At 44.5% G+C, this 27,191-nt stretch overlaps 1 protein-coding gene across 1 annotated transcript in view; it reads right to left on the reverse strand.

Annotated features, from left to right (window-relative positions):
- Positions 1–6,848: 6,848 nt before the first annotated feature.
- The window catches only part of PAH (phenylalanine hydroxylase), a gene marked incomplete at its 3' end in the record, with an annotated part of 37,671 nt that continues 17,328 nt past the window's right edge, over positions 6,849–27,191 (reverse strand). The window contains exons 4-13 of the mRNA XM_082308915.1: positions 20,926–21,014; positions 18,712–18,779; positions 15,712–15,908; positions 15,207–15,342; positions 13,826–13,895; positions 12,223–12,279; positions 11,110–11,205; positions 10,645–10,778; positions 7,507–7,622; positions 6,849–6,892 (exon numbers count right to left, since the gene is read on the reverse strand). Of these exons, the coding sequence (XP_082165041.1) occupies positions 6,849–6,892; positions 7,507–7,622; positions 10,645–10,778; positions 11,110–11,205; positions 12,223–12,279; positions 13,826–13,895; positions 15,207–15,342; positions 15,712–15,908; positions 18,712–18,779; positions 20,926–21,014 (1,007 nt within the window). The remainder of the gene's footprint in view (positions 6,893–7,506; positions 7,623–10,644; positions 10,779–11,109; positions 11,206–12,222; positions 12,280–13,825; positions 13,896–15,206; positions 15,343–15,711; positions 15,909–18,711; positions 18,780–20,925; positions 21,015–27,191) is intronic.

The following is a 27,191-nucleotide window of genomic DNA, read 5'->3' on the forward strand; positions in this document are numbered from 1 at the left end:
TCTAGATACACTTCTACAATGTCTTTAAAAGGTGACTAAAAGAGGTCTTAACAAGAAGTGCATGTTAAGCAATGAAGCCTAATAATGCCCAGTTTAGAAGGAGCTAAAATACAGGCAGAGATAAAGATTAAACACTGTAGAGTTAGGTAGAGATAGATGGAGATGAAAGATGAGATACTGTTGACTGTAGCATTTCATCTGTGCAGAAATAACAAATGAGTGGCTGGGTAACTCTTAAGACCCTGGCAGAATGAAAGCAGATCTATTGATGTATAATAACACCATATTAATTAAATAATCGCAAACGATTAAAAATAAGTAACAAATATAATACTTTTCTTTTGAGTTATTCATTTTCACAGATGAGAGCAAGCACCTGGTAGGGACACGTCAAGTGCCCAGAATAGATAATACCTGTATGGCTTACAGCTCTTGTATTCTCTGTATCTTCTGCCAAATATGCAGAGAACGTTCATTGGCTTCTAACATCCCCACAATCTGAGTGCTTGAAATGTTGGCCTGTTGCTTAGTTGTGGCTGGCCACCACAACTGCTAGAAAGAAATAATGGATTGGTATCTGCTCTAAACAACCCTTACATAAAATGATGATTCTTCTAAATGATTGTGTCCAGCTGCTCCCTCCCTCCAGAACACTCTCCTTCACCCAGAGAGGCCAGCCAACTTCTCTGAGCAGCTGTAGCAAAACAGGGACAATGAGAAAGGGGGAAGGCAGGTGGAGGCATAAGTCAGGCAGGGAGCAGGAGAAGGGTGAGAGAGGGAGAGATGCAAAGTGGGAGATGTGAAGGCAATAGGGCCAGAAGAGATGGCTCAGTGGAGGAAGGGAATGGTGAGGTCTGTACCTCAAAGACTTTGGCTGCCTTAGAGAGCTCAGTCTTCATCACATTGCAGAGGGTGAGGGTCAGGATGAGAGTGGCTCTGCCATCCTCTCTGTTGGAGTCCAGGCTGCCTTGCCTCTTTAATGACTCTATGCCATGCATTTCCTTCTCCTTGCTGGCCTCTTCCTTTTGGCCTGAGATCCCCACCAAGTCAGTCTTCATTGGGAGACAGGGGAGTGGATTGCTATTGCCAGATGTTGAGTGGAAATTGCCTGAGGATGTGAGTGCTTCTCCCAGAGTAATGGCCAGGAGATGTAGTGGGACTGGACATGCAGTGCGTATTTGTGGGTAGTGAGATCAGAGCTGCCAGACAGCAGCAAAGCAAGCTAGTTGCTACTGTGTTAGGTGTAGGGACATTTATGTTGGTCATTCCAGACACATCAAGGGAAACCGCCTGCGTAGGATATGCGCAAGAGCCCAAGATAACTCCTCCTTTGGGTAACTTCAAAGCATGGCCCTCCTGCTCTTGTTGAGGGTGTCTGCAAGCCGTTCAACCCTGGAGATGGGCTCCTTTGTGGAGACGCAATTAGCCTGACCCCCATTTACATCTCCCAGTCTGGACGGCCCTGCACAATGTCTGAGATTGCCCTTCCTCCCCACCCTCTCTTACCTCACTGGGGACCTCTCTGCACTGACCATACCCCCAGGGAACCAAACGGTCTCTTCCCCCAAACCCTAGCCTAATCCAAGTGGTGTCCCCTCTGCACAGACACAATTGTGGGAGTGCCAGAGAGGCCTGAGCCAGAGCCAAAGTTCATCGCCTGCTTCTGAGCTTTTCCAGCCCACAGGATCTCACCTGTCCTACCCTAGCCCTACAAGGGCTGAGTGCTGCCTCCAGGCTAAGTTCCTCTGTTGGAACTTGTTTCTGTCATGACTTTCTCTCCAGTGAAGTAGAGTCTCAAAAAATCCCAGGGCCACATCTTTCTCACAGCTGGAAGGGCAAGCTGAGGGGGGATTCAGCTCTGCGTCTACCAGGGCATGGCATACCTTGACATCCACAACCGTGTTTCTGAGGATGAGCACCCATGTCTTCATACCCCAGGCTACAGTGTGCTGAAACCCCTGTGAAAGTCATCTTGCAGGCCCACAGAGAAGACCACCTCTCTGTCCTCCCCTCGCAGATGGAGCCATTTCTGAAGTGCCCCTTAGCTGATCCTGGCTGGGTCACACACCCCAGTGCTGTATTGCTCTTGCCTCCTCCCCAGCCAAGGAAGACAAAGACAGTGCAACCAAATTTTGTTCTTCAGAGACCATGAAAGCACTGTGTCTCCCCTTGGCCCAAGACAGAGCACTGGGAAGGTCTTGATTGCCTGGTTGAGACAGAAAACCCAAAGTGAACTTTGGAGCACCGTGCCCAGGAGGCAGGTCCCAGCGTCCTGAAGAACAGCAGTCCATCCGGACCTCGGGCACTGCGGGCTTTGCAGAGCGTGGTAAGCGCCAGCCCGGGAAGCGGTGTGTGTCCCCGGCCGCGCCCCGCCCGGCCAGGGCGCCGCGGGAGCCGGCGCCGCCCGCGGGCAGGGCAGGGCAGGGCACTGTCCGCGGTGCTGAACCCGCCCCCGCGCCGGGCTGCGGCACCCTCCGCTCCCCGGGCTGCCGCGGGCCCCCCAGCCCCGGCCCGGCTCATGTCCCAGGGGGCTCCGGGAGGGCAAGGGGGCACTTCAGAGGCGGCTGAATTGCAGCTGCAAACTGAACAGGGCGGAGGGGGAGGAAGCAGGTTTTAAAGGGGAAAAAGGCTCTTCCCACTCCCACGTTCCCCCAGCAGTGTTGGCAAGGCTGGGCACAGGAGGACAAGCTGAGCTGAGTCTGACTATCTGAGTCCAAACTGGGCTTTTCCCATGAAGGGTGGGTGCATGCATCCCCACATCTGGGCCACAGGCATGGCACAAACAACAAATGGCACAAGGTCTCCTACTCCAGCTACAGGTGGACATGTAGGTTAAAGCCCTAGGGCTCAAGGTGCATGTTTAAGGCACCGGTCACAAATACGGGCAGAGCAGGGACATCAGGCTTCTATGGCTCTCTTTATGCTCTAGTGTCAGAGTGCCATCTCTATATGTTTGTACAGCACTGATCATGGTTCTGCATATGAATTGAGGACTGGACTCATCAGCCAACGTGATAGTTGAAGCAGCACAGGCAGAACTTACAGCACAGCTTTGCAGCCCACTGCAAAACCAGCACAGAGAGCCCTGGCTCTCCAGGTGGTGAAATGTCCTTGCCCAGCCAGTGGACACTCTAATACCACCTTGAATCCATGGTTGGGGCAGGCCCAGGAAGGCCTCACCCATGGTGTCATGGTATAAGTCAGCTCTGCTGAGATATCCCAGAGTCCTGCTTCCAGCACTTTTGGGGATCTCTAGGAGCGCAGGAAGAGAGGTCTCAGGCTGGGTGCTGCAGCTTAAAGGGCTATGTAAGGGCTGGAGTACAGTGTGTCATGCTTTCCCATGGGGACAGGCAGCTTCTCCCTGCAGAAGGTGGGGATCTCCCACCCCAAGAGTAGGCTCACCCCATCTCGTGCAGCCCCTGGGGTGGGTGCTTTAAAAGGCCATGGCTGATCATCACAAACAACCTGCCCATTTTTTATCTGTTCCCGTTGCAAATATCTCCACCCTATACAAGCACAGTGCTATTCATTTGAGATGGATGTGACATTAATTCTGTTTATTTAGGTTAGTTTAAATGGTTACATTTGAACATGAAAAAAGTCTTCTCTGCCAACTGCCAGAATGGTTTGAAGCAGCAAAGAGACAGGCTTTAAAAGAATGCACTCCTGTGGGGTCCTCTTGTGCTTAATCCCTCTTTTGGCAATTTCTGCATCCTTTGGGGAATAAAACAACCCTACTCCAAGGCTGCTGTCATACCTAGGCATCTTAAGACACCCAGAGGAGACCACCTCTCTGTGTAACCTGTGCTGACAACTCCCGCCTCCATCACCATCACTGACCTTGGCCAAGGTCGCTGCAAAAGGAAGAGGGCCTCATGAGAGGGCTTCTTTGGTCATCTGAAACAGAGCTGGAGGTGGGGACATCAAAAAATGTGATCACAGTGGGATAGAAGAGGGGAAGGTTGCTTAAAAGAGTAGCATGGGATAGGTTAGTCAGAGTAGCATACAGAGATGTACAGAGTGTGCAAAGGCAGAGCAATCAAGGCTTTGCTGTACATTTCTAGGTAATTATACACATCAAGAGATTTTTATATATATATCAGTTTCATGATCTTGTCTGGATGAGCGATACTCAACCAGTGCAAGACAGCCTTTTTGGAGTTGGAACCCACCTCAAATGGGCATTCCCCCCTACCTGGGTATTTAATTCTGATCAGCCTGTGTCATTACTTTGCAAAGAGGAGTTACACTGGCCAGATAACTGGCCAGTTTGCTACATAACTTTAATTTTCTTTGGCATGGAAATAAGAAGTCACCCATTAAGAAGACTATTTAAAATGCAACTTATTTGTACTATTTAAAGCACACATGCACAAGCTAGTTTGTTCTGCAAGAAAATCTACTTTCAGTATATTTCCTCTGCTTTTAGAATACTGAGCATTTAACTTTTTCTCATCTCAGTCTTGCTGAACAGCTATGCTATGCTGCTTTGGCTGGAGTTATTGCTCATTTAAACCCGAATTAAGGGACACAGAATCAGATGTGTGGCATCAATACTCTTTAACTATTCCACTTGCACATAAAAGACAACCACGAATCCTGGTTCTCAATATCACTATAGATTTACTGCTGCTGTCACTCATAACAACAGCCAGAAGCAGAGGAGCTTGGAAAGCTGTCTGAGCATTAGTTTGAAAGACTTTACCCTTGAGATGAAATTGTCTCTTCATGGTACACAGTTACCTTATGGGTCCTATTAAATTAAGAGAGAAAAATATGGGCTACTTTCACAATGAAAATACATGCCAAGCAGGACTGAAAGATCTACACAGACATTGTCATGAGAAGAAAAGGAAGAAAAAAGATACAGAGATAAAAAAGCTTACTTCAAAGCACCAAAATGATGCCATTTTGCATAAGTATATGTCTATTGAAAAGGGTTCCAGCTGGTATGCTTAGATTAATGTTATTACCCACTGTAAATATAATGGAAACAGCTGTACTTTCTGTCTTCCTAAAGGATGATGCTTACATTAAAACTCCATTGATTTTCAAACTACAAATACAAGAGTAGTACAATAGTAGGTATGAGACTTGTGGACTTTCAAATCCCTCTCCATCTTTGGATCTTCTAACAGAAATGTGGTTCCTGAATCATGTTAATATCATGATGCAGAATTATTTCAAGCTGGAAATACTTTTCTGCTTTGCTTTGCTCCTTTCTGTTCCAATGTACAAGTGCTGATCTCCTTCCTCCTTCAATTAGGGAGCTACAGGCAGTTATTATACAATGTGTACCAGTCCAGGAGGGCATTTAGCTGCTTTGAGTGAAAGTTATTGGATAAAATACAGAAACCGCTTTCTGAACAGCCAAGTTCTTCTCTCTCCATGGCTCAGCCATTGAGTTAAACTGGATTCACCCTTGCTTCCATTTGCTGCCGCAGTCAAGCTATACTCCAGGAAGAATAAAACTGCTTTAACCAAAGAAGGGAGATTAAAGCTCAAGTGGGAGAAGGAAGGTGACTCCAAAAAGTATCATGACTTAGGAGCTGTCTTGAAAGATATCTTGTTTGGGTTTGAACGCACTTAGACTGGGACACAGCTAACCCAGGTCTTCCACAGCTTTGGTGGGAACTCTAGCCACAGATACAGCGAATTAGGAGTTAGAAGGCTCTGATGTCTTCAGCTGCATTTTAAGAACCACTTCTCCTCCATTTCCAAGGTGGTAGTATCCACCTCCTGTATTGTGAGCCCAGAAAGTTAGGAGACACCTTGTAGCAGTGCTGAATAAAGCACTCTCAGGGAACGACACATGTAACACAAGGTAGCCTTCACATGTCAGCCTTCCACAGTGAGTAGCTGATTATGTCTGTTAAGAGAGGTGTTCCTTTTCTAATAAGGCCTTGATGTCCTGTTAAAACATCTGCATTGTTTCTTGCTTGCACAAAGTATTGACAAACTGACCTTACATCCAACTGCAAAAACCCACACAGACTTGCCTTTAGGTAACTCTCCTCTGAAGGGGCTTTTTTGTGGGTACTGTATCGAGGCACAGACTCCATGCACTGGATAGGCAGTCTCAGTGCCTTGCTTAGGGACTCTGCTCTGCAAACCAATGACACATCACAGCATACAGTGTTCTTGACTTGCACAAACCTTTTTGGGATTGGTGCTTGTGCAAATACAGTATACTTGTACACGATGATAAATCTTTGCTAATGAGGCTGCAGCATACTTGCTGTCTTTTCTGCTAGCATCTGTGCTTTGGATCAATGGCAATGTCACATTTTTTGGAAAAAAAAAAAAATCAGGATAGAGGTGCTTGTGTGTAAAAGTAGAGGTACAGAGAGTCAAGCAGTATATGTATACCCCCTGAAAGGCATAGAGTATGGGACTACATGGGAACCTTGCACAAATGTGAGGGACTGAGGGGAGAATGACTGTAAGAGAAAGCAAGGTGGATTAGTCTGTTAGTCATTACCACCCTGTCTCTGGGCCTAGGGTGGTAATGAAACGTCACAGCTGCAGCAGACTATAGCTCTGCATGGTGGAGATCTCCTCCTTCTGCTAATCTTTGGCACAAGAGATATGAAGGCTTTCCTCAGATTCCCAGAACTAAGGTGATTTTTTGCATTAGTGAGAAAAAATGGATTAGTGTCTGAAGGCCAAAAGAGTCAAGGGTCACCTGTAGGTGTCTCTTTCTCTGCTAATCTATAGTAACTAAGATATATAACATAAGCATTCATGCAATACACAGGAAGATAATAGATGGAGACTAGATGAAGACTGGTATTTGCACATGGCAGCTTCTAGTCAGTAGCCAGCGATTAGCAAGTTACAGCAAATCTTCATTTTATCTTCTGGAGGGCATTGCAAAGGATCCCCATCTCACCTGCAAAGGAAAGACTCAGAGCAGTTAATCCTACAGCTAGCCCATTTCTAACACTCCTGTACATGTTTACCCTTTATATCCATTCCCTGAAAGAATAAGGTGAACAAAGAAGTGCTGAACTGGACACATTTATTAGGGTGTTACCGGAGTAAGGTTTGCAGAGTCAGCCTTTTGCCTTTATCAGCCATACAAGGATGGCTCACAGAATCAAGGGTGCTGGCTTTTAGCAGGCTAGCCAATGTTAGGGGGAAAATGTATCAGGAAAAGGCTAGAATGGCAAAAGGAAATATGATTAAAGCCAAGCTTTCCTCTTCTTCCTTACTGAGAACAGCTAGAGCCACACATCAGAATCCGTCACAAGGCCCTCTGGCCTTTCCTAGCACCTCCAGTAAAACTGGATATTTCAGATGTAACAAGCTACGGTCAAGTGGAAATGTTATTTTGAAGCTTGGCTAGAATTAGGAAGCAATTTTTGCACCAGAAAGAGAGATGTGTGCTGTTTGAACTTGGTCAGGCTCAGAGCATTAAAAGCAACCAGACAAAATCTGCTTTGTGGTTGCTATTTCTGATCCAAGTTTTGAGGAATTCAAGGTAACAAATCTGTAGTTCCTTACTATTGATAGTGTCAGCTAAGTTCTTCAGCTGCTTTGCATTGTCCAAGACTTCAATCCTCTGGGTGTAAGGATTGTACCGAACAGAAAAAGGACGAGGGATCGTTTGAGCAAATTTCCTGAGGCAAAAATACAAAAACACATACAAACTTGAAAAGCTCCTTTTTTCAGTAACTCACTCTTTTCTTGGTGTGTGCATTTGATGAGGGGAACAAGAAAATCTGTGGAAGGAAATAACTGAAATTCCTGACGAGTGATCTGAGAACAGCAGCATTCTGTAACATGCTTGAATCTCCATTTGTCCTTACCACCTTTGTTTTTTTCCAAATAGGACTAATTATTTTATTGGCATGGCAACACTGCTCCTGGTATAGGCCAACTATGTAGCTATTGGGATTTATCAAACTTGAAAACCTCATTTTCCTTTCAGTAATGCAAAATATAGGAATCCTGATCCAAGTCTGCAGTTTTGTGGAAAGTAAGGTCAAGTACCTATGCCATCCTGGCATACCAAGGAGCAAGCGGAGTGCTAACTTCTGTCATGGTTGGTAGTGGCTTCCAGGTCATTGCAAAGATAGGAGATAGTCAATGGAGTGAAGCAGTATTCTTGCTACCCCTTATTTGCAGACTTCCCTTCTGCAAAATAGTTAATTCCATGGCAGAAACAGTAAGATTTTGGTATCTTGGGAAAACATTAATTTGCATAACCACAGAACTGTGGAAAGGAGGACTCTGAATGGGATGAGATGGTCACACTATTGTTCCAGGCTCCTTGTAGACCTCAGCAGGATACTGGGTTATATATCTGCTTCGGATTACTGAAGTTATTGCTGAAAGAGGAAGGAAAGCACGCAGGAGTTGATTATGGAGCCCCACTATACAGACTGTGACTCAGCATGGTAAATCCCATATGCCCAGAACAGTGGAATATGCTGGATGCCACCTCCACATTGCTCCTTTAGTTTAGTCCTAATTATTATCAGCTATGGCTATTGTCTCAAATAGAGTTCAGTGTGAGCAGGCCACAAGGTGCGACAGTGGAAAAAAATTATGTTGGCTAGGATGAAAGTGTTTAGTGGCATCAGTCCAGGTTTTCTAAGGGGAGACATCCATGTTGGAAGATGTCTTCCTAAAACTCAGCTGAAGGTAAGATCCTAATTAGAAGATGAATGCCTTAGGCCGAAATATTTTAGATCAGCCTCAGAATAATTTTTCAGGGAGGTTTTCCATTACACACAAACACACGTGTCCAGGTGTAAGCCCCGAACACAGGCACTGGACCAACCTCCAGACCTCTATTTCAGTTTAACCAGTTTTCCAATTTGGTCATTGAAACAATTAAAAGAAGCTCCAAGATCATTTTTATAGAGTAAGGCAGCGTCTTCCCTTTTCTCAAGGAACTTGCTACTCACTTAGAGAAGTATACAGAGAAGATAGAAACTGTGTGCAGGATATTAATAGCACAAACGAGAAGAGAAGGCCATCTTTCTCAGGTATTACCCCAGAGAAAAGGGCAGAAGAAGAGGTTGCAGGCTTATGATGACCAAGGAAGCAGCAGGGGAGGTAGCTAGGAAGACTTTGGAGCTGGGGAGCCTGGGGCAGCACAATATCTTGGCTCTTGGTATGTGTTTATCTATGAATGGGAGAGAGAGAGAGAAGAGACTGCAGGTCTGGAACAAGTCTCTGTGTGGCATCTCCAAGTGAAAAATTTCTTGAATGTGAACCAAGGCTAACCCCTAGTGGCTTGGCTAACATCCAGAAATACAGTGGTGGTTTTTTTAAACAGAAATAGAAGTATTGAGTATTGCTGTAAGGTGGAACCCAAGCTGAACCCCAAACACAGTCTGAGCCATTCCTGTTTCAAGAACCAGTACTGAACTTGGACCATTATTTCAAAGTCTTGTTGAACTGGAACTGAATCTGTATTTCAGTCACAGATGACTGAAAGATTTACTGTGTAGCCCTGTAGTCTTGTAAACACACTGCTGGTAACAAGCTGGAGGCTCTGTAGTAAGCTAACCACACAGGCCTCAGGATTGGGTTTATTAGTCTTTCTTGCAGTTTTGTTTAGCTGTAATAGCAATTGTCTAATGACCATGCAGCTATTACCTAATTTGTTTTAGTTTTGCTTAATTCTGAATAACTGTGTGCTATAATGCCTATCGTTAATAATTTTTATGTAGGCAGGAATAGCAAGTAGTTATGCTGTACGGAGTGAACTAAGTCTGACCCCAAAGTAATGATGCAGCATAAAGGAGTACCAGCATGGGCTGATAACAGAGGCTCTAAAGGTGTGAGCATAGGATGATGCTGGTTGTCCCCGGGCTATCAACAACTCCCCACTGGTCAGTTATTCACAGTAAAGCAAACTTAGGAGCTGAGGAAAGAAAACAGTTTTAGAGGAAACAAAAGGGACAAAGAAATATTTATTATATTTAACATAAATTGTAAAGTCAGAAGTAACATAGATTTGCAGACCAATGTAGAAAGAGCAAGATGTAAAGCATGTTAAAAAACATAAAAATGGTCTTGAGGAAATCTTGGGCTGAGGAGGAAGAAAGGAGACATCAACACCATCCAGCTCCTCACAAAAGAGAGGAAGAAGCTCCATTCATTAACATCACAGCCCTGCTCTGAAGACCTCAAGATGCTGATTACTTGACAACTCCAGCCCCCACCACCAGACTGAAACTGTTGACTTAAGACACAAAAGAAAGTGTAAGGGTGAGCACAACTTCAGAGGAAAAGGACTAGATACTAGGAGATTTTTTGTGCAAGAACTTGTAACTATAGTATTGTTAAAGAAAGAGACTTGTTTTGCATTAATTAGCTAACTTTGACCCTAAGTGTTAGTATCATTGCAGTTTGACTAATAATAATTTTTTGTTGTGTTTTGGTTATACAGATTAAACCCTTAATTAGACTACCCACGAATTCTTGGCTTCATGTATAAGGTATGTTCCCCTTATTGCCCATAACAAGATTTTGAGTATAACAACTGCTTAGTCTCTTTAAGCATTGCACAACTTTTTTTAATGCCTCTCAAAACATTACTGTCAACCTAAGATTTGTTATGGTAATGGGATCCATTGTATTGGCAGTGGACAAGAAATTGGATCTTATATGGAATGACTGGATTACCTTAGCTTTTCTTTTGCATCTTTAAAACTTTCAGCAACATAGTAGACAGGCTGGAACTCAGTAACAGGGTACTTCTGCACAGCAGTCTTCTCCAGGACAAGAGGCTGAATCTCAGGCTTACTTGATAAACAATACTATGAACAAAAGGATAAAAAATTTATTTCAGTTAAAAAGTGCTTGAATTTTCTGTGAAAGAAAGATAGAGCTGGTGAATGCCATGCAGTTTCAGACAGGAAAGAGTTGCTCCTGTGGAATACAAAGACAATATCACTTACTAGGAAAGAAGCAGGTATGAGTCCCCTGTGTTTGTATACACTGACACATTTATTAGAGCTCTTCAATGAAGTACAGCATTTCATGCTACTTCTATGCACAAGTATGAAGCAAAATAAGGATCTGAAGACATTGAGAAGAGAAATTGGAGTGATTATAAATATCTTTGAAATGTTATTTTATAGAACACACCTGCAGCTCCCCAAATGAAGACAGCAGCCCTGCACCATACGCCTTGAGTGAATCACCTTCCTTACATAGTCCGAACTCCACCGTAAACCAATAAACCTAGCGAGAAAAAAATTAGACAGAAACATGTGATTCCTTGATCAAAAAAAGCAGGCACACATCATTGATTTGAATATATTTGGAGTTTACATTTCTGTTTAAAATGTTGCCATGTGTCACATATCTACTGTGTAAATACAATAAATGTCCCCACAGACTGAAATTCTTCACCTGGAAGGGGCACAGTTCTAGACTCAATGTGCCTGCAAATTAGTTCAGTTCCCTGACAAACACAGTTGTGTTTTACTGTGCTTTTTCAGCAGAGCAAAGACAATGAAACTATACCAATAAAATGTCATTTTGGCTGGCCAACCCATTTGAAGTTTGAACCTTAGCTGACAGAATTTTTTGTCCTGTTTCATACAGAGGGCATCTAGCTGCAGCAACAAGAAAGGGAATGGGCTGTTAGTGCAATATTGAAGGAAGATAGTGTATGGCCTGGCTTGACTTCTTGGTCTGTCATTTTGAAGGGATACCTGCTCTGGCTCAGACGAACTACCTCATCTATCAGAAACAGCAAAGATGGTGCAATGCTTTGCCCAGGTGAGTTGGCACTGGGGACACTAATCTCTCAGACATAACCTTGTTTTTATTTGAAGTTTGCAATTCTGGGTCTCAGTAGTCTCAGAGTAGGATTCAGGTGAGCCACACTGACTGCAGAGGACATCATCTGCCTGGCAGGGTGGAAGAGAAGGGACACTTGCAGGTAGAACAACTACAGAAGCTGCCTCCTGAAATTTCCTGTGGGGATATAGTAACATGTAATCTCTTCTTGCCCAATATGTGCTGGAGGAAATCTTGTCTGGGCTTCTGTGTTTAATCACAACTGTCACTTTGAATAAGGGGTGCCAAAGTTATTTTCCTTTAATGCAACTGTTTCAGGGTGGGGTTTTCCAATCATGGACTTCACTCTGTTCCCATTCAACTCAATGGGAGTTCTATCAGTGACTTCAGTGGCACCAGAATTAAGGCAACACAGGGTGCTTTGGAAAATTGAGCCCTCATTTATTAAATTACCGTAGCGAGTTTCTCGATGAAATCATCCGGAGCTCCCAGAGATGCCAGTCCAATTTCCTGTAACAATAAACCATTATTCTTCAAGCTGTTTATTGCAAACATTCTTCCTGTCTCGTCTTATGTAATTTCTCACATTTTAAATGTTACCATCGCTTACTACCACACACAAATGTTTACAGGATATGTTCCTATCATGCAACATCAATTTTAAACCAGAAATCTCTCCAAAAATGAACAAAGGGTCCTGTCCAAATGTCATTTACAAGGCATGATCCTTTGTGCCTGGTACAAAGCCCACTGAGGTCAAATAAATTTTTCCTCTTGCTTTGACAGGCTTTTGATCAAGTCAACAATGCACACCCGTGAGAATGATATGGTCAAAAGGAGGTAAATTAGTCACACCCACACACCTTAAATATTTCTCGTTGTTTTGATGGGCCCCGATTGCAGGAGTTTTCCTGGAACCTTGAATGAGTTATTTTTTCTGACTGGCAGGTCATAATTTGAAAGAGCTTAACCGTACCTTGGGAGCTAATGGAGACTTTTCCAGAAGGCATGCAATAGCTGGATTCAGAAGACAGGCACACAAGACTGTATATAATCAGGTACTTTTCTTGGTTTACTCCAGTGAGGACTGCACTGTGCAAAATCAGAGCCCCACACACACTCATAGCAAGACCATGGGAGCAGCCATCACCATGTCAAATCCTAATAAGCCAAGGTGCAGTAGGGCTTATCTTGAAGGAAACAGCAGTTCTGGGAAAGGACAGAGCCTAAGGGCAATACTGAGTGCTTACTAACTACATCAAGTCAACTTTTCTTGTGAGCAGGATGTTACATCAAGTCCATTTTCCCTTCCTTCCTTCCTTCTGTCCTTCCACCCTTCTGTCCCCCATCCTTCTTTCCATCCTTCTTTGTCTGTCTCTTTTTCTTTCTCTTCTTGTCTTTCCTTTTCCCTCCTTCCTTCCTTCCTTCCTTCCTTCCTTCCTTCCTTCCTTTCTTTCTGTCTCTCTCTCTTTCTGTCTCTCTCTCTCTGTCTGTCTGTCTTTCTGACTTTCTCTTTCTGTCTTTTCATGTTTGCTGGTAAGATGCAGCCAAAAGTTTACTCCTTCACTGAGGTTTGGCTTCTTTTCCAGAGACATTAACACTACCAAAGAGAAAGCTCCTCTCCAGCCTTCTCCCATGCTTGCAGCTGGGACAGTTCCCCACTTTACTCAGCCTTCTCTGTGGCTTCAATAGAAAACAAAAAAAAATCTTCACTTTCCCTAACATTTGGACTGCAGGGTGGGGCAATAATTCATCTGACTCATGAGCCATTTAACTTTGCTTAGAAGGATCAACATCTACAAAAAGGTTTCAGATGATGGCTTCACAAAGGGTTTGCCTGTAAAAAAACAACTCACACAAGACAGATGTTTGGAGTTTGGGTGTATGAGTTCACCTAAGTGATTTGTGTCAAGATTTCAAGCAATAAAGAAATCAGCCACTCTTAACCAATATGCTAATAAACACCCCACCCCTCATAGCTCTTGGTTCATCCTCTGAGTTATCTAGTCTCTGGTGTGTTCAATTATAAAAACAGTAAAACCACAGAGCAACTTACCTGGGAAAACTGAGCAAAACTGGGATCAGCAAAAAGAGGCACATGTCCTAGCAGCTCATGGCAAATATCACTGCAGGAAAACATGACATCTGAACAACTTTAATTTAGGAAAAGTCCATCAGTGCTGGATGAATGCCCCAGAGTCAGCACATAGTCAGGAGTGCCATGCATTTGCTCCTACCAGCAAATATTGCTCAAGACTCACGGGAAAATGTTGTGCTCTAAAATTAATCTTGTGATGGAAAGGCTTGCACACTCCAGGGTTTTCAGTGCTTTTATCATCATACATCCCTCAGAGGAAGGATGATACATTATTTGTTTTTCCTTATGGAAGAAAACCATCCATTCACCCGCCCACCCAGCTCAGGAAAGCCCAGAAAGAAATCACCCCACCAAAAGGAACATAGACTTTTCAGTCTCAAGGACAAGAAACCTTTTTAGATGAAGCTCAGGCTACTAAGACAATTCACCATGGTGTCAATATGCACTTCAAGAGCTCAACTCCAGTCCATGTTCACGCCCACAGCCTCCCACTGAGAGGTGGAAGCTCGCCCTTCCTCAGGTGGGACTATTTTCATCACAAGTTGAAGTTGGCAGCTGGACAGGCATGTTTGGGGAAGAGCTCACCTAGGGACTACTAGATTTTTCAAAGACAGAGAAGTCATTCGGTGAGATGGAAAAGGGAGAGGGATAAGATGCTCCCAGGAGGGCAAGGTCTGTGGAAGATATTTCAGCGTGGGTTTGTGCACAATAAGAATGGGGTGAGGAGAAGCAGAGAGGAAAATCAGAAGAATGAGGGATAGAAAAATGGAGGGGAAAAGGAGGCTGTGTGAAGAAGTAGGAAGCAAAGAAACGATAAGGGATAGGAGAAAGAACTGCAAACATATGAACCAGAGGAAGAAAATCGTTTTGAAAGCAGCAAGTGGAAAAGGACAATGGACAGGGACAGAGAGAAACATTACAATATAAAACTGAAAAAGAGAAGGGATCAATGATCTGGGCTTCCTCTATCTTGCTGCCAGAAGCTTGCTTGCAACATGTTGAGTCGTTCCTGCACTAGATTTCACACCACTGTTTGGGTGCTAATAGCTACGCTAAATGCCTTTGTACACTGCTCTCTCGCCTCCCAGCCACCACGCAAGCATGCCTTCAGTAGCAACACTGTCTGATCAGTCCCATAAGAAATGGCAGAAGAGGATGCAGCTTGTTAAAAAGACTAGAAATCTTCCAAATACGTTTTCAGAAGAGAGCAGTTGCTTGGCCACTCTCCATTAGCTCTGTTCCCAGGAGTGCCCCAGAGTCCCACATGGTTATTATCAGTTGGCTGACCCCACTGTTAGTCTGCTGCAACTTTACACACTTTCTGTGCTAAAGTACTTACGGCTCTGGTGTGTACATGGGCTTGGATGCATGGCGAATATACTGCGTAGAGTGAAATACTCGGAACGCCAGCCCAGCCAAGAAATCCCGAGAGGAGAGCAAGCCTGCAACAGGACGCAGGCGAAATCCAGTGCAGGCTGAAGGGACAAAAAAAATAGCATCTTAAAAACAGCTAGTATGCTTGGTTTATCCTTATCCAGACTCCTCACAGTGGAAAAAGATTGTTAATTGTTTTCTTTTCTCTCCTTATGTTAAACAGAATTTAGTTGTGAAAAAGCAGGAAATTTTCTACCCATGTGTACCACCATCACAGTATCTGAGCACCTGTACCATCATACCCCTGGAAGTTTTAGAGAGGGACCTAGGACACAGGGTAAGTGATGTGCCCAAGCACCACAGGGGCCTGTGATAAAGCAGGGACTGCTTTTCCGTCTCTGGAAGCACCGCCTCCACTGACAGGTGAGGCTTTTCATTTGATTTGATTCTTTTATATGCTTCAAACTTACTCTGCAAGAATTTTGAAATATCTTCAAGCTGGGGAATGTTGTCCTCCCGGTAGCCACAGTACTTCTCCAGCAGTGGGAACACGTGGTTGTGTTCATAACAAGCATGAGTTGGATAGAGACTCTTCAGCTCCCTGAATACAGTGCCCCATGTTTTCCTTTCTTCTTCCGTGTAGGTGACTCGAGGAATAGGTTGGCCACTGGAAAGAAAATGGATACCCTCCATAGGAGTGACACAGAAAATGTCCTATGCCACCAGCATCATACTCAGGAGCTTTACATGGGCTGGCCAGGAGCTGCTGGTGGAGAAGGGAAGATGCCTTTGGCGTGACATGCAGGTGCAAAAGATGCCTCCTTTGCCCCTAGGCACAGGCTGGGAAGGACTTTACTGACCTCAGCTGAGATACTGGCCTTTAGAAAACTCCTTGCATTATTGTGGCAAAAATAAATTAATGCTTATTTGTCTTATCAAGATGTTCTTCTAAAATATTTGCTGGCTGTCTGTTTCAATTTATTTGCATTTCTAGATTTGGAGCAGCTGTTGTATTTCTCGCTCTAATACACATTATTTTAACTGTTTTGGTTACAACAGGGAAACCATCAGCTCTAGAAAACTCTGTTTCTTGGAGGAGCAGAGAAATTCTGATCTGTGCTTTATGCTGTAACAGATGCTGACTCCAACCAGTTGACTTTTTATTATTGTAATGAGTAATTTTGAATCAAATCCCACCCTCAGGCCTCCATGTGCTTAGCTCATGTTGAAGCTAGCAGGAATAAGATAATCACAAGCAATGTAGTTTGGCCTCCTGTGAATAGTCAATTCCTTAGCAATAATGATAGGGCCATAGGTGAATCCAGCAGCTTTGAAAAATCAAAGGGTTTTAAGTAACTTAATAGGGTTAACATCACTGCTGGAATAATACTGGAGCTTTCCAAGCCCCAGAGACCCATTGTTAAACTCTTGATGACACTCCACCATCTCCCGCTCCCTCATTTTTTCCTTGAGCCTCAGGGCAGCTCCTCTGGAGCATCGTCATTTTCTGTCTCTCTGTATCAGCCCTCCTTGATCTGTGGAGCTTTAAACATCATGTTGCATTATGAGGATTGTTGGGGGATTGTTGTTCCTATGGCACTCCTAAGTAATCCTCAATCACCTTCCAGGGCTACAGGAGGAAGCTATGGCTTAAAAACCTTTCAAATTTCAATTAAAATATGTCAGGAATCAACAGGGCCAGAAGCAAAGAAGGCAGAGAGAAAAAGCAAGCTAAAAGCAAAGAGAAGTCAGGGAAATTCAGCATTCAACAAAAACAATGGGTAAATGTATTAGGAAAGAAGGCAAAAGAGCAAAGGCAGAGTAGAGAGGCAAACAGCAGGAGGAAAGAGGACAAAATAGGTGCAAAAGAAGGGACATAGAAGAGGATTAAATCGATGGCGGGAAGAAGAATACAAGACAAGCAACCACAGATCCACTTCACGTTTGTAGCTGGGTAGCACCTTCTCAAGCTAAGCACATTTGCCTTTTCAGATACTTCCCATGAAGCCTGATAACTTGGTTATCCCTCTCCTCCTACCTGGTTGTCTGCATCTCTGTCCCCCCATGCTGAAGACACCCCCTTGACCTCTCCTCCCTACTGTAGACCCTGAAAGGCATGTCCGCCAGGAGTAGCATACAGGGCAAAGACATCACAGATCCATCTAAGCCTTCCCGAATCAACACCCAAAGTCACAAAAAACCCATGCCTTCTTTCCACGAGCCCCAGAAGCCCAGACATGGGCTTTCACACCCTACTTACTGCTCTGTTACTGAAAGACCTAATTGGAAAGTCCAAGAACTTCACATAAAAGGTGTTTTTCAGACATAGGTCCAGGTCTGTATAGGCTCTGTTTCCAATGTGTCTGAGGATCTGGATAACAGACTAAATATTAATTAGTTCCATCTTGGAATATAATGGTTTCGTTTTCCTAAGTGGGTTTCAGTTTGAATGGTTAACGTTTTTTGTTTGATTTCTATGTAGGATTTGGTGAAAGCCTGCAAACGAGAGACCAGAAATTGCTATCCATTACGCAGGAAAGGCAAATCTTCTGTGGGAAACCTATAAATGGGCATTAGATCCATCCACATCTGGCCACAAAGTCTTATCCAAATTTTCTAGCTATAAAGTGGGCTCCTGACTTTTTTCACCCAACTTTTTTCACTTTCCATCAATGAGTCCAATTTTATCTCTTATTCTGTGATTAGATTATTAGCTCTTTGGCTCAGGGACTATCTTTTCATCACAGTCTTGTGCAAAGTGGAGCCCTAAATGTACAACATGTGTTACTTTATCCTTTGCAATCACAATTTTTACCAGTCTCAGCAAGAATCAGGCCCAGTAGTACTGATGTAAATGTGTGAGTGGCTCTGGGAACAGAATTTTATCTCCTCCAGATTTGATCACTGAAAGCAATCAAGCAAGCCTGTTCTAACTGAATTTATCATCTCTATTCATTTATTTTTCTTGGGAAATGAGAGCTCAAATTGCTGATTGCAGCTGGGTCAGACATGATAAAAGTAGAGTATCAGGCGCTGGATTAGCATCAGAACCATAAGTTATTCATTATTTTAATAGACTATGCAGCTCCTGCTTTAATGTAAATGATAGGCACTCCTCCCCCAGCCCTGGTTTAATGGGGAGAATACCAGAAGCAGCTTTATTCAATGCTCAGGTCTTTGTAGTAGCAACGGAGTCTGCTGCTCAATTAGACAACAAAGCCAGGGAAGAGGGGTGCTGTGGGGAAAGAAGGGAGGCGATGTTCTCTTCTGAACGTGTGCCTGGAACAATTTACTTTTGTTTTACTGTGATTTGGGGATAAATGCATGAACAGGAAGATTTAAACACATGGCAGAGAGAAGACAACAGCAGGAGGATGTTGGTGGAAAAATAGGGATTGCCAGCAGGGTGAGAGCCCCAGGAGAGGGCAGGAGATGTGGGCTTGCTTTCTGCCCACACACTGAGCACTCACTGTCTGTAGTTGTAGGCAATATCTGCAAACTCCTTCCTTCGGGCCCGGTACACAGGATCTTTGAACCCCTAAAGAGAAACAGCAGTGGTCAGTCCCTGTGTAAGTGCAGGTGGTGAGCCGCCTTCGTCTCACCGAATGCCCTTGGGCACGGCTGGTGCAGTCCAAGAAGTGCAGGAGGGTGAGTGGGGAAGCTGTCTCCGTCCTGCCTGGCTCTGCTCACACAGGGCACCGCTCCTTCCCAGTGTGCAGGGCCACCAGAGCAGCCATTCAGCCACAGCCTCCCAACAGCTCTCACCCCCCAAGTCCTTTCATCTTCTCATCTATACTTGCTACAAAAAGAGGAAACATGCTCCTTTACAGTGCCAGCAAGGTGCTCCTGTGAGAGCAATACACCTCCTTAACGGCACTCAGATAACCAGGTCCTTCTAGTTTCTTATGAAGCTTGTTGCAGTTCCCAACAGAGCTGGGCTGGTCTAGCAGAGCAAGGTTAAACCACATTAGAAACACACTCATCAACTCAGTCAGGCTTTTTAGGTGGGTTTTCAGCATGAGCCACATTTAAAGGTGCTCATTTTCAAACTGTTTGAAGAGTAGGCACTTAGCAGGCCCAAAAGCCCTATTTGCACTATGAATTCAATCATTTGAAGGGATTTAATTACTACAGAGAATGTCTAATAGACCTTGCAGCTGGGAGCTTGACCTTTGCAGCTTATTACCAATAAAACCAGGGATAAGAAATATAATCTCTAAATCTTCATCTAGGATAACCACTCTCCTGTCCCAGTGTGGCTGCTATTTAGACTAAAAGTTCCTCAGGGCTAGGAGTGTCTTCACCAGCTAAAGCAGAGAAATGTCCTTCCAAGCTAGGACACGCTTCTGCAGGGCAAATAGCAACAACTCACTGGGCACTGTGGCAGTTCATGAATGCATCTCTTAGCGGTGCACAGCACAACTGGACTGAGGGGCCAGGAAACGCTACCAGGTACAGGATAGAGTGGAGATCTAAGAGTGTGAGTCAAAAAGAGGCAGGCAATGGCCTAAAAAAATGCCCTGTCCAAGATTAACCTGGCATAGAGGTATTTGTGATTACATCCCATATCACTTAACTGCTAAAAACACAGGCTTTTTCTGCACTCTGTGTACTGTCACACCTATTTACCACAGCAGCTGGGTTTCCTTCTTAAGGCATAAACTGCTCACTAACTAATTCTAGGAACTGGAGCAAAGATGCTTCATTCCTTTTAATATCTTTTTTTTTGTGTGTCTTTTTTTCAAATACAATCTTGGTCTATTCCTGCACGACACACAAGGGGGCCATTGACTCAGTGTATCTCCTTTCATTCTGCCTTTCATATGACCACACTGAACATCATGAATCATTGTACATGATACATAACACATCTCAAATTAAGCAATAGGTAGTGAATGACTAATCACCCCATCTCAATTAAACTAATAGCAGCAATTTTTGTTGCGCTGCGTGTAATTTATTTATAATCACCCTATCTCAATTAAACTAATAGCAGCAATTTCTGTTGCACTGCATGGAACTCTGTGTTTTGACAAATGAAAATAAGTTGTTGTTTGCTTGGAGAGGGAATAGAGGCAGAAAGTATTCTTGTATCTGGAAGAGCTGAAAAACCGCTGAATAATTTTTTTTTATCAGCTAAGCCAATGAACAAAACTTTCTGACTCGACCATTTAAACCACACACTTTTGGAATCAGAGACCTTTTCTTTCGTTCCGTCTCACCATACAAGAATCATGTCAGATTTAACAACCACATAACAAGGCACTAAGTACAACTGTGTGTATGTGATCAAGTATCAAAAAAAACAATCTTCCTATCTCTGGGCTGTGATATGCTGCTTCTGAAGTTTTTCTTGCTAGTGATTCACAAAATGAGTCTGAAGTCACCATATCAGAGCCACTTGGGAAAGCCAGAGGTGTCCCTGTGGTGGCTCTGTGCTCTGATGACCTCTGTGATTTTTAAGGTCTCCTAGTATTTGTTCAAATTAAAGCAACCTTTGGTCTCATTTATTTCATACTAGGGATTGGGCTGATTCTAACCCTATAAATGTGGTACCCTTCTTGTCCTAAACCATGTGAAACTTAGTCTACTAGATTTTTCTTAAAGCAGAGCAAATGTAAATGAGAGAAACATCTGCCCCAATAACTAGAAACATGTTAAAAAAATAAAGTTCTATTTCTTACAGGATGGTCAGCATCCAGTTCTGCTCCATAGCTTAGGATCTGATTGGCAAACCTGTCCAGCTCCTGGATACTTCTTGGGAACCATGGCACTGCAAAACAGAAAAGAAACAGAGACTGGTATGCTTTTCGTTACTTCGTTTGGGGCCTTCTTCTGGTCTTTCCATCTTTTCATCATAAAAATAAAAAAAACATACACAAGGGGCTAAATTCTTTGGGCAGCAATGGTCTTTCCCTGTAGCAGGAGGCAAGAGGAAATCTTGCAAGTTGTCTTGAATTTGCGGCTGTTTTGCACTGTTGGAAGAATACAGAGCATCAGGAATGTCTAGCCCTTGGCACAGAGCTGGCTTGTAATGTTTATGATTTTCTGTTTATTATTCTGGTTTCTTGGCTTACCAAAATGTAGGAATTTTTCCAGACTATCCTTCCTTTCACAGTAGCTAGCATCAGCCATTTCAAAGGAACAGCAAGAAACCCCACAGAAAGAAGGATACAGGATTATTTGAGCCTCTGAAAATCTCTTTCTAAGACCTTCTTGGTGGCCTCACTTAAGCTAGGATGCTGAAGTAAGATGATAAATGGCACCCTAATACCTCAGACTAGCATTGTATTACTGCAGTTATTATACAATAATGCATTCATTTAATTAACATTCTGGGCCTGGTTCTCTATTCCCTTGTAACTCACATACTATACACACTGCCTACGGCGCAGCCAGAATATGAAACGGGACCACACTGACTACACAGCATGTAATACCCATGTGGCCCTCCCTTTAAGGAAGGACATAAGGTGGAGGGCAAGGAAGAATCACAGGGCTTTCCAGATGCAACGTGTTCAGATAGATACAGGAAAGCGGAAAGCAAGTATCTTCATGGCAATTGCACTACAAGGAGAGGCTCTTTGCAGCTTGTGAGGTACATGCAACAGTCATCCCACGTCGGACCTCCTTACTAGAGCCACGAGTATATTCACCCAGTGGCCCAGGCAGTCCCCTGCCACGTGTCCCCTTGCCAGCAAGAGGGCTGGCACACACGTGCAGTGGCTGTACGAGGCTGCAGCCCCCTCTTCCATCTCCTCTGGAAGGATCCGGCTGCACATCAAGCAAGGGACCTCCTTGTCAGCTACTACTGGTCCTGGTCACCCCAGCCCTCTGAAACACTGAGACAGGGAAGCTCAATGGAGAGAGTGTGGGGATCATGGGCCCATTTCTCTCCCTTGTCCTGTCATCGCTTCGGAAGTGCATCTGTAGGTACCACCACTAGGTACCACTGGCAGCTGGGCACATCCTGGGCGCTGCCAGTGCTGCTGGGTTTGGCTTGTTTGGCTTTCCCTTCTGCTGCCCCATTCTTACATTTTTGGCCCTTTGACCCTAGCTGCCTACCTCTTTTCTTTTTCCCTTGCCTTCCCTTCTGCCTGAGTCAGAGGCTACAGCCATGCCTGAATTTAAAAGCCTGTGATGAACTTCTCACAAATACAAGTAACTGCTCTTTGAACCCATGTACACATCTGTCTCCAGGAAACTCTGCAGAGCTGAGCTCTATCATTTCTTTACATATGATATGAAAAATTACTCCCTTTTTTTTAAACTTGATTATTTCATTTGATGTTAACTAGTTCCTCTATACAAATGTCATTTGTTTTTATTCACCTTCTCCAGGCCACCTAGAATTTTACCACTCCCTGTCAGATCCTCCATCTACCATCCATCATCCTGGCTGAGACTTTGCCTCTGTATTTCAGGCACAAGAACCATGAGCTATCTTTGAGCATTCCTATCACTTTTCTCTGCACTACTTCCAGTTCTACCATGTTTTTTCTGAGGAAAGGGCACAAGACCTCCATCTAAGGATGTACCCCATGCTTAGGCCCTGCAATCACGTCCTATATGCGCCCCACACTGAGTACAAGTCAGCTCCATGGACTCCAAGGCTACTATCAGCCAAAGGTCCGCTGGTCCAAGCCCAAGGACTCTGAGCAGCCTCTCTATCAATAAAAGTTCATTTAGTGACTTTCTTGCATGAATGGGTGTCGCTTGTTCAGTCAGTGCTTGGAAAACAGCTCATTCCCCTGCGTGGCTCTCTGCTTGGCTGGGAGCACTGCTGCTCAGCCATACCTTCCCATTTGATTTTGGGCTTTGTGCCAAGTGAACCTCATCCCCAGCCGGCAGCTGCTGCATGAGCTCCCTGCAGCGCCTCACTGATGGGGCTCATCCTGGACCTGGATGGACCACCTACGGGATAAGAGGATCACTCTGTTTCCAGGACTACTCAGCCTTGCTTTCTGCTGAGCCTAACAACACAGAGGGCACTTGTGGCACTGGGTTTCTGCAAGGCACCTGCACAGAGGGGCTGGCACAACAACAGCTGATGTACGGGGCACACTTTGGGCGATGCGGCTCAGCCCCACGCGGAGTGCCCACTCCCCCTGACCTGCTGTCCCACCACCAGCCTGGCTCCATCCAACGCTCCCACTGGGAGCCCTCAGATTTGTTCCAGGTAGGCCAGCGAAAGCAGGCAGCTGGTGGCTGCCAGCCGGGGGAGGTCCCGGGCTCCCCGGGCTGCAGAGACCCGGCCCGGCGGCTCGGCGGTGCTCCCGGCTGTGCCTCCCCTTCTCCCGCCCAGCAAAGTGGGGTTTGGTCCCCTCCTTTCCGAGCTGCACACCCTTCTGCTTTGCCCTAAAAAAACAGACCTGAACGAGTCACTAGATGGCAGCAGCAGTCCCAAGAAGATCTTCCCAAAATTACTATTTGCTGGTGTACCGCTAGCTCTGTAATTTCGCCAGAAATATTCTCTTACCTTGCTGTTAGCAACCTTCCTGCACCTCCAGCCCCTTGAGTTAAACGAGTCAGATGGGGTGAGCAGAAAAAGGTGTGTTTGAGTCCTAGAGAGGAATCGCTACTCACTTACATCGTGTGAAGCGTGAACACACCCAGCCATCCTACCCCTATTTTCTATATGGGCAGCCAGGCAACGGGTTTATCGCCTAGCTCTGCCACTGAGCTTTGTGTGATGGTGGGGGAATCACTTCACTGTTTTGTGCTTCAGACTCCCTACTATCAGGTTGGGGTGAGGCACGCTAATAAATGTTTTGGGATTAGGCACTGGAAAAAAAAGCTCTCTGGCAGCCCCACAGCAAAGGATTTGTCAGCGTTAGAGTGAATAACCGCTGTTCTCAGGGATGCACCATGACCTGAAGGGTCCGGGCTGTGCAGACAGACTGGTGGGGGCTGAAGTCTGCAGTGGATTTCAGCAGTGATGTCTGTAGGGTTTTGCTGCCCTGAATCAGAAAGGTCTGGGTGGTCAGGGTTTGAATCATTGCAACTTCAAGAAGGGATAAAATGGATATATAATAGTAACTTACTTTATTAAATACATTTTATTCTCAAGATCCCCAAAGCACTTGGTGCAGAGCTCATGATAAACTCTGGGACAGACTGACTCCTGGGCTGATGCGGTGTCAGTGCCCGGCATGGGGATGGGTGTCTTGTTTTTCCCCTGCACAGGAGCAGCACCTTATCTTTTAGGCATGCAGCCCCTATAGGTACCTAATCTATTTTCAGCAGAACTCTGCCCTGCACCCAGATCGCCCCAGACACCCAGTGGTAGCATAGAGAGAGAGCAGCTCTGAGCTTGCGGAGCTGGATGAAAGGGGCAGGCTGTGAAAGGGAAATCCTGAGGACACTTAGTGCTATTTGCACCAGCATAGCTGATGCTAAGTCAGGTCCTGGAAAGTCCTGAGCCTTCTCAGCTCTCGTGGAAACAAGAATTGAAGGTGCTGAGCACAGCCGCAGGGCAGGCACTGCGCCAAGTCCATACAGCCCTTGCATCAGGGACCAGGGTGCAAAAGGGCTTCTGGATCTTTTGCCTAGCTGTGGTGTGCCAGGAGGCTTTCCTCAGCCCTCCCAGCAACTATTTAGAAGATCAAATCAAATTACCCCCTGGCTGAATCTAACCCATATTTTGTTTGTGACATCCTCCTCCAGCCCCGTTTGCCAGACTTGCTGTCTGTCTGCACGGCCATTAATGAATTGCCAGGGCAAGCTGTTGCAACACTGGGCCTCTGTGAAGGTCTGAGGAGCAAACGTGGGCTGATCAGTAATAAATATTGATTTGTCTGTAAGTGAAACAGCAGCATTTATGGGATTGTGCTGGACACCCAAGTGGTGACCAAATTACCATGGGGTCAAATGCTTAGCAGAATGCTAATAAGCCATTTATATAAGGGGCAGCAAAGCAGGGGCAGCGAGGACTTCTGCAGAACTCCTCCATTCGAACCATTGTGAGGAGGGTCAAAGACAGGTCTATGCAATTTATAGCAGTTCGAGGCCCAGGTTTAGCCCTTTTTTAAACAGTCCCAAATGCTTTGGCCAGCCTCAGGGTTTAGCAAACAAGGCCCCTTACAGAACCTCAGCCTCCAGCTTGTCTCAGAAATGCAATAAATTGTCTGCATTTCCCTAATGCTGCAACAGAATAATATTTAATTCTTTTTATTCATGGGCTCCGAGTGGTCTGCAGATACCAAGCTTGTTTCCAAAAAGAGCCATGAAGAGATGCACTGTGTTTTCACAACAAATCTTTCCATCTCTACAAAGGGGTTTTGGCCCAGTGACCGCTAGCCCATCTCATCTCAAGCTCTAAAACTACCTTTGGATTTAGTGCATTTTCCTGGACTGCTCTCAGGTACAATTACACTGTTGATCCAAACCTGGTATTTGTAACTATTTTGGTGTGTAAATGGGAAACCAAAATTACATTTTGTGTTTAAGAGAGGAAGACCCTAAAAACAGTTAGAGTGCTCAGACAAACAAAAAGCACTGTTCATTTATGCCTTGCCCAATAAAGCACATACACACATGTTTAATGCTAAACTGTAGAGAAGGGGCAAGGCAAGAAATTTTTTCTGGCTGTCCACAGAGCACTGTCCCAAGAATGGCACTGTGTGCTTCCTGCAGGAAGCTGAGTAAAATACGGATTTTTTGCTCAAATCATGAACATAAGCAAAGTGAAGCCTTAGCAAAGAAGGGCTGAGAGCATCTTCAGGCAGTGGTGAAAGAATCAGTCCCATGGAAGCTCAGACTGCTTGCAAGAGAAAACCTTCCCAGCCTTTACCTGCCAACTGAGAAGAGCGTGACAGTGTCCCCATAAGCCATATTTCTGAAATTTTGCTCCGTAGAGGCATATTGCTCTCGTTCTGTGTTTTAGGAATAAAATATCACAAAATTGCATCTGTGGATTACGACCAGATTTGCCGAGGCTCTGCCCTTGTAGCTGCCTCAGCCCAGAATTTGCCACCCACAGTTCATACCCTAAGCAGGACTTGTTTGACCTTTCAAAATATGGCTCTTTGGGGATTTCAGTTTGACTGGACCCTTACTACTCATGAGAGAAGTCAAAATTGAAAAAAGAAAAAGGGAAAGGGCAAAAAGAAATGTGTTCCTCTCTTTCCTTGCAATATATTGCTCCCTCTTTATACTATTTCTGAATTACTGAAACTAACAAACACAAGATATCCTCTCAGACAGAAAGGGATCAAGTCCCTTTCTGCAGCACTGACAGGATAATCTAGCTCAAAAAATCCTTTGATCAACACAGTAACATGCAGTGAAATCCTAATCCTACAGCTGACCACAGGAGTTTTGACTTCTGTGAGGTCAGAATTTCACTCACAAGCCTTTCTTGGCTGATATTTAGAGCTATATCTCTATCCGACTCTGGCCTATGTTTATAAACAACTTTATTATCTAACAAATTTTATTATTAACAACTTAATAATAATTAGAAAAACAAAAGTAATGGCAAGCCCTGCTAGGCCCTGTAGCTTTCTTCTGGAAATAAAAAAGCCCCCCAAAGAGAACGTCTTTGATTTGATGTGATCATAAATCACCTAATCAACCTTTTGTCCCTCCATCTCATGAATGGAGAGAACTGACTCCAAAGAGTATCTGCCTTCTTCTTTTTCATCTTCAAATGTAATGTCATGGGTAGGACACAAAGAAAACGGTAAAAGGATTACCAGCACTGATCTCAAGAAGGTATTAATGTCCTTTCATGTTGTTTCTAGGAAGGAAGAGGAAGATCCAGACCTAAAGTATTTAAAGTCTAAAATCCTATTAAAATCACATCTGTTATCTGAAGAAGCATTTAAGTATGTCTCAGACTGGATGCCAGGCAGCCACCACTGTACTGAGCAGCCTCAACTCCAGCAAAAATCTCTGAGAATTAGGAGCATGGACAACTCACAAAATCTTTCCTTATTTCCCTCCAAAG

The sequence above is a fragment of the Platalea leucorodia genome (genome assembly GCF_965183815.1).
Source record: "Platalea leucorodia genome assembly, chromosome: 4".
Classification (NCBI taxonomy): domain Eukaryota; kingdom Metazoa; phylum Chordata; class Aves; order Pelecaniformes; family Threskiornithidae; genus Platalea; species Platalea leucorodia.